General features: G+C 44.4%; 1 protein-coding gene across 1 annotated transcript in view; it reads left to right on the forward strand.

Moving 5' to 3' along the window:
* pnpla7b (patatin-like phospholipase domain containing 7b) overlaps positions 1-10,527 on the forward strand; it is a gene marked incomplete in the record, with an annotated part of 120,415 nt that extends 109,888 nt beyond the window's left edge. Inside the window, 5 exon segments of the mRNA XM_014010478.1 lie at positions 7,660-7,812; positions 7,909-8,025; positions 9,447-9,531; positions 9,626-9,756; positions 9,882-10,527. Of these exon segments, the coding sequence (XP_013865932.1) occupies positions 7,660-7,812; positions 7,909-8,025; positions 9,447-9,531; positions 9,626-9,756; positions 9,882-9,941 (546 nt within the window).
* Between the last annotated feature and the right edge of the window lie 818 nt (positions 10,528-11,345).

An 11,345-nucleotide genomic window follows, 5' to 3' on the forward strand; every position in this document is an offset into this window, starting at 1 on the left:
CCTCCACTGAGGAGGGGATCGATTTGATCCTGCGCTTGTGGCGTATCYGATCTATCTTTAGCCAGGAGAAGCACCGCTGTAAGCGTCTCGTGGGTAGCAGCCCGAGCGGAACCACTGCGTGGGCTGCTGTCATCATGCCCAAGAGACGCATGYTGGTTAGAGCTGTCACTGACCTGCGGGGTCTGACATGCGCTAACAACGACAGCAGATTCTCTTTTCTGGCTAGGGACAGATGAGCTGTCATGGTGACTGAGTTCAGATCCACACCCAAATACATGATGGATTGGGCCGGAATGAGAGAACTCTTTTTCCAGTTTATGGAAAAATCCAGCATCCTTAGGTTTGCTAACAGTTTCTCCGTCTGTGATGCTGCTTCCTGTCTGGATGGGGCCAGCAGGAGTAAGTCGTCCAGATAAAACAGGATTCTCATTCCCGCTGAGCGCAGAGGCTGCAGTGCTGTCTCTACGCACTTGGAGAAGGTGCGTGGTGCCAGTGGGTAACCGAAAGGAAGGCGGTTTTACTGGTACCGAATCTGCTGAAAAGAAAAACGCAGGTATTTTCTGTGCACCGGGATGACCGAGACATGAAAATAAGCATCCTTCAGGTCGATTGACGTGAACCAATCACCTTCCTGAACACATGTGAGCATCTGTTTGGTTGTCAACATGTGAAAAGGTCTTTTCAGTATGAATTGTTGAAAAGCGAGAGATCCAGGATTGGTCTCATTGCACCCGGTTTTTTGGGAACAAGGAAATACTGGGAAAAATAACCCTCGTATTCCTTCCCACTTGGAACTCTGGAAATGACTTCCTTGTTTAGGAGTTCCTGGAGCTCTGCTTGAAGAGCGAGATCCTGCTGAGGAGACGACAAGTGGGTCTCCAGGGTCCCGCTGAACCGGGGAGGCTTGGTTGCAAACTGCAACCTGTAACCCATTTTTTATCAAGCGCTTCATCCACTTGTCCATAGGACAGGTGTGTTCCCAGACAGAGCTGCGCTCTGAGAGAGCTCACGCATGCGCCGGTTGTAGAACAGTTGTTGTAGCAACCGATCCACTCAGAGCCTTCGCCACCGTCACGCTCTCTCGTGTGACCCATGGGAGGCTTTGCTCAAAAGGGCTGCGCAGGAYCTCCGGGGAGCCCTGCGCACCMTCTTTTTGAATGCGGCCCGGGAGGGGTTGCCTCCGGGGCCGTACGTGAGCATGAGTTAAGGCGAGTTTCAGCGGAGCCAAACACAGCGCTCATCGCGRGGCTGTGATTGGTGGATTCATGCTGAAACGAGGCGGGAGGGTGACACYCCCCTGCTTGTGATGTGGCTCATGCTGCCTGTCTTCTCTTACGTCCGCCGTTCGCTGGCGGGGTGAAGAGAAGAGTGTGTGTGTGTTCGCTGGCCACAAGGGGGCGGAACGGACCACCGAACGTGGAACGGTGGGAGAAGATGTTTTTGTGTGTGACTGTGTTTAGCAAGGACCAGAGGCCGGCTAGTTTCAGAACTAGCGGACCTAGCCTTAGCCATACACATTTCTCCTGCTTCCAAATCATGATGAAGGATGCACACCTGGCCTAAACAGCGCAGAGATTCAAACTGTGCACGATGACGGGACCGGTCGGCCCAGCTGCCAAGCTGCTGGTGTACCYCTTGTGAGAGAAAAGGTCGCCATCCGGCAGACCGCTCCGCCCCAGTGAGGAAGACCATGGAGGACGAAGATTCCAGTACTGGGACCGGCAAAAACCGAAGACGGTCACCCCCTCCACTTTGTTACGTCCGCGTGGAACGAGACCGGAGCTCTCAGCTTGGAATAAGCAACTCCTAGCATTGTAGCTAGCATCTCCATGCTAGGGGCAAAACCTGTCTTGGCTAAARGGTCTGGATGAGCTCCCAGTCCAATCCTGGCTGGGAGCGCRGACCACTGAATGCCTTAACCCATCTAGCTAACATCTCTGTGTTGCGAGCAAGCCAATAGCAGCCTACACATCATGTGTTACAAACCAGCTAGCAGCGGTCTGCAACTACCCTGGTCAAGCTACATAGCACGTCCATGGCTAGAAGCTACACCAAGCGGCAGCACCCTGACTCCAGCTTCTCCACTGAAAAGCGGGGTCCAGTTTCGGCGCAACACGCTGAGATATAGCGCACTGCTTAGCTTAGCTAGGTGGCTAACCGGCTTAGCTAGTTTGCCGCCGTGATCTCCGGCGGGAAACCCCGCTAGCCTGGGCCTCCGTCCCCGAAGAAAGATAGCTCAGACCATGCCGAAAATGAGAAGCGCATGGTCCAAAAAAATCTGGAAAAACTTCCAGTCCAGTCCTGGCTGGAAACGTCGATGTCTGAAGGCCTTAACTACTAGCTACCACATCCGTGTAACGAGTGAGCTGTTAGTGGCTATGAAAAAACAGGGACTTCTGTGGAAGCAAGAAGATGTCCGAAGATGTCCGGCGCCTTAGCTTAGCATAATACTGCACCGCAGGGACACCGCGGGAAAAATACATGCTAGCTAATCACGGTCAGCCTTCTCCGAGGAAYGAGACCGGAGTAAAAACGGGTTGTGCCGGGGAAAGCCGAACCCCGAGCAGCCCGGAAAGGACGCGGATCATAGCTCGGTGGCGCCGGACACGAATTCCATGTCAATATAAAAGGAATCATAGCACTTACATGTATGTGGCGTCTTCTATGGTTACATGTCGAATGCCGAAGCTGAAAAAAAGGGGGAGCTGAACTCAAGTCCGTCCTCCCCTTTTATACGGACCGAGGTGGGGCCCACAGTACGTGGGCGTAGACTATTGGTTCTTCAGAATGCGTGAGCGCAAGCGGGGTACCTATCAGCGATAGCCTTAGAGGGCGGAGCTTACACGAAATAGAACCATTATTTGACCATTAGACAATGTTATCTGCTGAAGTTTTTTCTACGTAAGATAAAAATGGCTGTCAGATGTCAAAGAATTTGTTTACAGATCCCCTAACAGTATATCTAATCTTCTCTAAATGAATGTAAGACATAACTTCTCTTAAACAATGACCATATACTGGAGGATGTGGATCCTTCCATCGAAGAAGAATAAGTCTTCTAGCCAGTAGAGAGCAGAAAGCTAACACCGTCCTCTGATGTTCACTGAGGGAAGCTTCTGCTGGAGCCACCCCAAAAAGAGAAATGAGTGGTGATGGATGAACAGTTCGTCCAAAAAGTCCTGAAAAGGTGTCAAAGATGCTTTGCCAGTATCCATGTAGCTTTGGACAGGACCAGAATATGTGTAAGAGTGTGGCAGGGACGTATATTTTTGTTTACCTGTTTCGAGCAGGATCAGAAGCTTAAACTGGAAAAACAGCTTTGACACACGGTTTCAACCTGAAAATTATATTGGTACCTATATATATTTTTCTAGAGAAAGGCTGCTGCCTTTTTTATAACACCTAGGTACTGAGAGGGAGAGAGTTCAATATTGCCCTTTTTATCGAACTAATTTTACACTAAAGATTGTTGAATTTAAAATGTTATCGCACTGGAAGAGATTAATAAATTCAAAGTCTAAGTTTAAGGACTAGTTTCATATGTAAACTAACAACCAGATTTAACTCAGAACTATTATCAAATTTTCCTGCTGACTTTTTTTTTTACAACCAACACCACGTGGTGGTAGGTTCCAGTTTTATCACTATCGTTTATTTTTCCTAAATTATGAGGCAGAATAAGTAAAGACACCAGAAAGTTGCAGGTACTGCTGAGTTATGACCATTTGTTTTCTAAACCTGTTTGAAACCATTCAATGTAATTAAATAGATAAGGTTTATTCAGCCAGAAATGTTTTGTCTTAAGCGCATACCCTCAGCCACTCTCCAGCTACTCTGTACTCTCCATCTCTTTAGGGACATAACATTCTTATTATACAACAATATTTCAAGGTGTTTTCTAACAGCTTAGTCTGCGGACACAGATGTCATTTAAGTAGTTCGTCATTCAAGGCCCTTTCAACAATCAACCTTCTTCCTAACAACCACATCCAATTTACAAACAATTCTGTCTATTGCTGCAGGTGTGGGCGCTGCTAGGTCAAACTGTGACAAGTCTCCGTCATGCAATAAACCTTGGCACATCTTAACAACAAACATCTTTTTCCATCCTTAAATTTTTAGATTCAACACCTTCAAGATAAACCTGAAAAGTCCGATATAAGACCACCCCCTGAGACTCGTCTTAGAATTTATGCAAATCTTCTACAAATTTATCAGACGTGTTTATAATTTATTCACGTAACCCCAGCACAGGAAATCTGGCGCAATGCCCAGCAGGTGATGACCCTGACGTAGACTACCCTAAGCAGCAGTCCACCCCAGTACCTCCTGCTGTTTGTACAATTTCCCGGCTGCAGCTACCCTAAACTAAAACAAGAAAACAAAACCCAAAACCTGTCTATGCCCACCCACAGATGTCCCACATAATCCACCAGCGGTCACGTCAGTGCCAGACTTCTTGTAACAGAATACTTTTATTCTGAATCAATACATGACACATCCGTGTGAATGGACACCTGCTGAATGGAGAACCACCCCACATACATTCTCACAAATGATAGAGAGAGGAAAAAAAGTGTTTGACCCCTGGATTTATTCCCAATGTCGCGCATGTATACCCCACCTTTAAATAAGGATTTTTTTAAAACCTTGCGAAAATACCCACCAGGAAATCACAACTTACAATTCATGGATTTTTCCTTTTGACGGGCATAATATAACTGCCCATGCGGCCACCATGTATTTGTAATGTTGTACCCCACCTATTTAGCGCAGTCTTTTACAGAAGACCCACTTAGGTTTTCAGAAAGAACTCATAAGATAAAACGGCCTAAGAGATAATATTTTTACACGCAACACGCACCACAAAACATACAAAAACACATACAGTATTTCACTACCTAAAGGGCCCAATTTATTGTATGGCTTTAAACCCCCACAGACTGATATGTTTAAACGCTTTTAAACCGTCTTTTACTGTCCACATTAAACCTCGTTTGTTATGACTACGCCGAATATCACGCTCCTTTGCTGAGCTTACCCACAGGCTTAGCTTAGCAAAGCTAACACTTAGCGGGGCTCCTCTAACCCCCCAGCCCCACGCGCCAGCCAGTGGAAAAACAGATCGTCCTTCAGTCCTGTCTGTTTATCAAAATGGAAAGCAAAAAATGATTTTGCTCACCTGTCATCTGGCGCCCAGAACTTATGATGACCTGTCCTCCCACCCGCTAGGCCGAGAAGCCAAGAGAACGAGGCAGCCCTCGCCTCGACTTGCAGCAAACGTCGGGGTCACCAAAACTGTAAGAAAATGCATGTTCAATAAACTGAAGTCGATATTAAAACCACCATTGTTAAATAAAATGATTTGTAGAAGGAATCAAACCATACAACATCAGAATTCTGGATCTGAGTGGGGTTTATTGTCACTTGAGATGACAGGAAACCACACTGGCGAAAAACCAGGAAGTTCATCAATTTATACATGTTCTTCAATGCATTCGCCCCCTACTGACCTACGGCTGAATCACAGGCATTCAGACAAAATTCTCATCTAATGTTCTCATAACGGTTGAATATGTGTTGTTATAGATATTTCGGACATGTAACTAATCTGTTATCAATCAAAACATAATAGATTAAACATTGTCAACATTATAAAAAGGAAAATCTAAGAATATAGTGTTGTGCTTCTAACATCAGTACTAACCTGTAATAACTATAAATTTCTTCAATCTGACGATTGTCTCTTAAATGAAACCAGAGAGCGTTGACAGAGAGGAGAAGGTAGAAATGACTCAGCCTGTAACTGAAAATATGGATGGAGGACAACAGTTTAGCTTGTTTGTCGCACCAGCACCGAGCTAATACATATAAGGCAATATAGTGTCAGTGCTAGCACAAAGGCTAACAGGCTAAGCTGAGGTTCTTCTTCCATGAAGCAGCTCTGTTGTCCTCCATCCATATTTTCAGTTGCAGGCTGAGTCATTTCTACCTTCTCCTCTCTGTCAACGCTCTCTGGTTTCATTTAAAAGAGGCAATCATCAGATATTGTCTAATGAGTAACRGTCAGGTGGATATAGCTCGCTAGCAGCCTCGCACCGATGACCTACCCACGTCATCATTTACCCAGAATGCTTTGCATGTAAATAAAATGGCTCAGTCCYTGTTAAAATATATTTTCAAAAATGTACAAAACAAAACAGACTACAGTATTTTTACAGTCTTTATTTTACAGTTAAAGTATATGTTTATCAAATAAAGTCTAATGTTACAACTAATAGGGGATCCCTTTCAGTTTGTATCCAGCTCTCTGATCCACTGACTGAGCATCAGAACCTCATGAATATTAAAGTCTCTGAGTGAAGAGCTCATCAGTTTATTTAACATGGTTACTCTCTTCGTTGTAGGCTGCTGTACTTTAACTTGTGAAACACAACATGCAAACACATCCTCTGGTATTTGTAAATTGTATAAATAATGATGGTAGGCCACCATGACCAAAAAATGCCCGGGCCGGTTTTGGTCCCAGTCCAGCCTTGCTGGCAATGCTCAGTAACACTTCCTCTCTTTTTAAACTAACATCTCTGAACTAACACAGCTAGTCAGTTGAGTTGAGTTGGAAAGCGAACACAAGCATGCTTCATGAGGACGCAACTGGCTCTCCGAGGAGGAAAATCAACGTTTGGCTGTAAGGTTTAGCCCATTGAGTCAAAGGGAACCTCTCAGTCTGGACCAGACCATCACTCGGTCTCATCTATTTTGAGTTTACCAAAGTTCCTCACAGAGAAACTTTTGTTTTGAAAATTCCATGGTGGAAGTTTTCTATTTTTGAGATGTATACCAAGAAGCGCCTCGTCTCTGATCTTCAATTGAAAGCAGCACAGAAGATGCTGAAGGAGTAACATAAACACGCCTCGAAAGTGTCCAAGTGGATAGGGTTCCAAGAATTTCTTCACCAGACGATCTTTCCACTGACTTGAGCCATGGTGGGTGAAACTATCCCCAGTCAAGGTAATGGCTGTTTGTTACTGAGCATACCTGAGGTTTGGCTATATTCGTTGAGAGACATCTGCCCTTTCTGGTTAAAATCCACATTCTTTAAAGTTAAAACTAACTAACCCTCTTCCTCCTCCTTTCTTTCCTCTTAAACTTATGCCCTGCCAAAACTTAAGAAAAGTGCCACAAACAAATGGTTTATTGACATCTAAAGTTTGTTGTTAAATTTTAAAAAGAAAATAATCTCACAATAAGTTGTACATTAGTGATTTATTTGATTCTGTAAATAAATAAAAGATCTTGTTTGTTTTGTTGATCTTGTTGATGAATGTGCTGCTGCTACTACACCAGAATTTCCCCGCGCGGGACAATAAAGGCTGTTTCTATTCTATTCTATTATTTTAGATCAACCTAAACTCACTGAGTACGCTCATCTTATTGTGTGTTTTGTCCATTCATTTTGTATAAAGAAGGTATTACCGAAAATAAGAAAAACRCGTGAATTTCCTTATAACTTTTGCTATAAGAAGTGTAGGTTGTACCCCTACACATGACTAAATCCAATTCTAACCGATTTTGAAAAAATGGCCGTTATCTGCCATCGATACCGATACTGAGTATCTGATCGGGACATCCCTAGTTTTCTGTGTGTTTTCCTCTCAGGTCCTGAACATGGCAGAGATCCAAACGCGGCTTGCTTACGTGTGCTGTGTGCGGCAGTTGGAGCTGGTCAAAGACAGCAATTACTGCGAGTACATCCGGCCGCCCATCGACCGCTACGGCACTCTGGACTTTGGCAAGTTTGACGAGATCGCTGTGAGTGTCTCTCCTGCCTCTGCAGTTTGTTTACCTCTGTCTTTTTTTTAATATTCTGCTGTTGAGTGTCCTGACGTTGCTCGGCTGCCTCTGCAGGAGGTAGGATACCAACACGGGAAGACCCTGTTTGACGTGTGGCACCGCAGCGGTGTGGTGGACTCCATGCTGAGGGACAGACACCAGGAGGAGTTCCATAAGACCAAGGCTGGTCACGTGAGTGGCACAGCTGCTGTTTTATATGTGCAGTGGGATGCAAATGTATCCACCCCCTTTCTATCCCTTCTAATTTGTTACCTTCTAACCTAGAATTTAGTTATAGTTTCAATTTGATTATAAATAATGGGTCCACACAAATTAATTCAGGATAGTTAAATAAAACAGAAAAAGGGTTCATGGATTTTATGTCACCTCATTTTGCTGCATCGGGTCTCTTCAGGGTCGTCTCCATGATCTCAGTCTAACTAACCGTCTCTTCTTCATGACCAAATGATGCTTCTTTCTTTCTTTGGTTTGGGGTTTGGGCTTTGATTGGACCATTTCAGGACAATAAACCAGTGTAGTATAGCTTCAGCAGGGTGTTTAGGGTCTTTGTCCTGCTGGAAGGTGAACCTCCGTCCCAGAGTTAAATCTCTGAAATGCTCCAAAGGGTTTCCCTCAAGAGTTTTCCTTTAATTCTGATTAGTTTTTGATGTTGATTCTGGAGGCTATCAGCACTGGTGTGTAGATTTTCCTCCCATTTATCTTGAACAGTATGGGGTTTCTTCTGTAGGTTCATCAGCTACAATCACATTTATTAACAATTTCAATTCCAGGTTTTGAGGCAACTAAAGTGACCCATGCTGGCAAAATGAGACTTTTGTTTCACTTGAGATTTGCATAAAAGTCCATAAAGAAACTATTCAGAGGTCCCAGCAACCAAAATAGTTTTTAATCTTTCTTTAAATTAAAGGTTTTTAACAGGTATGTTTTCAGACATAATCCTTTTAATCCTAATACTTAAAATGTTCTTTGAAATTGACAATTTTTTTTCTGCCAGCTGCTGTAGCTCCAGAGCATCAAGTTTATTGTTCTGTGTCTTTTTTTTTGCTTGTTTGATTTCTTTTTTGTTATCTGTGTAGAAGTCTAAGTTAAACTTGCACAAGAGGAAGCATAAGCAGAAACTTGTGTTGCCATTCAGTGTCAGTTTGCTCCTGTTTCCACTCAGGTCTTTAGTTGTAACCAGAAGTTTACATACATTTTATATGCCAGCTATTGTGAGAAGCTTGTGGAAGGAGATCCAAAATGTTTGACTCAAGTCATACAGTTTAAGGCCAGTGGTACCAAAAACTAATGAAGTGTATTTAAACTTTTGACTTTGAGGAAAGTAATAAAAATTGCCTTAAAATTCTCTCTCATTATTCTGGCATGTAGAAAATAGAAAGATGTTTCCTACGTGACGTATAACGGGTAAAGTTTATTCTGATTTCATGTTGAAAAAAAATGCACGTGTCCTGTTATAGGGTGTATGCAAAATTCTGGTTTCAGGTGACATTTTGAATGTTGTTTGCAGCCTGCAGAACCAAAGACAAACTTGTCAGAGCTGTAAGCAGTTGAGTCATGAATTAAAGCCTCACAGGAATCCTTGTGTCCTCCAGGTGGTGACCTGTCCTAACGCCTCCTTCACTGACCTGGCAGAGATTGTGTCCAGAATTGAACCAGTGAAGAATGCTGTTATAGAGGGTCAGTCAGCGATTGTTCTAACACAGTCCTGTTAAAGACTGTTTAAAGTTTAGCCTTGTTTGTTTCTAATGGTTCTTGTGTGGTCTGCCTTCAGAGGAGCTGTCTGATGAGTACCAGACAGACTATGATGAAGAGGCTGTGGAAAGCGCTCTGTCTGACTTTGAGGCCTTCACTCCTGGCAGTGAACACACAGAGGGAGAGGAGACTGCAGACACTGCTGAAACTGTGAGGATCACATTGTTTTCAAATGGTTACAATCATGTTTTATGTTTTTGTTGTATAGTTTTTAAAAATGAAGAAAATACCTACAACCAGAGGCGATGACTGAAATGATTTTGTTCTTTAAATAGGACGAAGAGATCCCAGTCCGGCACCAGCCCAAAACTGCCCCACAAAACACTCATCTGTGATCTGTGACAACCACCGTAATCATGACAATCTGTCAGGACTCTGTTAGCTCAGATCCATTATGAAGTCAAGTCTGCAGACCTCAGCTGGATGCTGCTGATGGGTTCAGTATCTGGAGCTGCTTCCAGACCGTCAGAGGTTCCTGTGGTGCTTCTTAGCAAGAGACATATTAGTTCTACAGAGACCACTAATTTAGAGTATCATTGAGAGTGTCATTTATTTCAATAATTCAATTCAAAACATGAAAGCATTATAGCAGTGTTTCTCAACCCTGGTCCTCAAGGTGCACTGCCCTGCATGTTTTAGGGGTTTCCCTAGTTTGACACAGCTGATTCAGATGACTGCAGTTCAACAAAAGCCTGTTAATCAGTTATCAATTTAAATCATCTGTGTTGAAGTAGGGAAACATGTAAAACATGGGATCAGGTCTCAGTGGCAGCAGCCTAAGCAGATAAACCCAGACTTCCCTCTCTCCAGCCACTTGGGCCAGCTTATCCGGGGGAATCCCAAGGTGTTCCTAGGCCAGCTGAGAAACATAGTTCCTCCAGCGTGTCCTGGGTCTTCCTCTGGGTCTCCTCCCAGTGGGACGTGCCCAGAACACCTCACCAGGGAGACGTCCAGGAGGCATCCTAACCAGATGAGCCACCTCAACTGACTCCTCTCGACGTGGATGAGCAGCAGCTCTACTCTGAGTCCCTCCTGGATGACCGAGCTTCTCACAATATCTCTAAGGGAGAGCCCAGCCACCCTGCAGAGGAAACTCATTTCGGCCACTTGTATCTGTGATCTTGTTCTTTCGGTCACTACCCAAAGCTCGTGGCCATAGATGAGGGTAGGAACGTAGACCAACTGGTAAATCAAGAGCTTTGCCTTCTGACTCAGCTCTCTCTTCACCACGACAGACCGGTACAACACCCACATCACTGCAGAWGAAGCACCAATCCGCCTGTCGATCCCCCACTCCATTCTTCCCTCATTCATGAACAAGACCCCGAGATACTCAAACTCCTCCACTTGGGGCAGGACCTCCTCCCCGACCCGGAGAAGGCACACTGATCCTCATCCCGGCTGCTTCACACTCGGCTGCGAACCGCTCCAGTGAGAGCTGGACATCACGATCTGATGAAGCCAATAGGACCACATCATCCGCAAAAAGAGAAGTGATCCTAAGGTCACCAAAATGGATCCCCTCAACACCTTGGCTGCACCTAGAAATTCTGTCCATAAAAGTTATGAACAGAATCGTGACAAAGGACAACCTTGGCGGAGTCCAAATTTCACAYGATGTGAGTCCGACTTAGAATCAGAATCAGTTTTATTGCCATTGTCAATGAACAGGATTCACAGACTAGGAATTTGCTTTGGTGTAAAGGTGCAATAAGTATAAAATATAACAAATATAGAAA

This window comes from Austrofundulus limnaeus, unplaced genomic scaffold (assembly GCF_001266775.1).
Source record: "Austrofundulus limnaeus strain Quisiro unplaced genomic scaffold, Austrofundulus_limnaeus-1.0 Scaffold69, whole genome shotgun sequence".
NCBI lineage: Eukaryota > Metazoa > Chordata > Actinopteri > Cyprinodontiformes > Rivulidae > Austrofundulus > Austrofundulus limnaeus.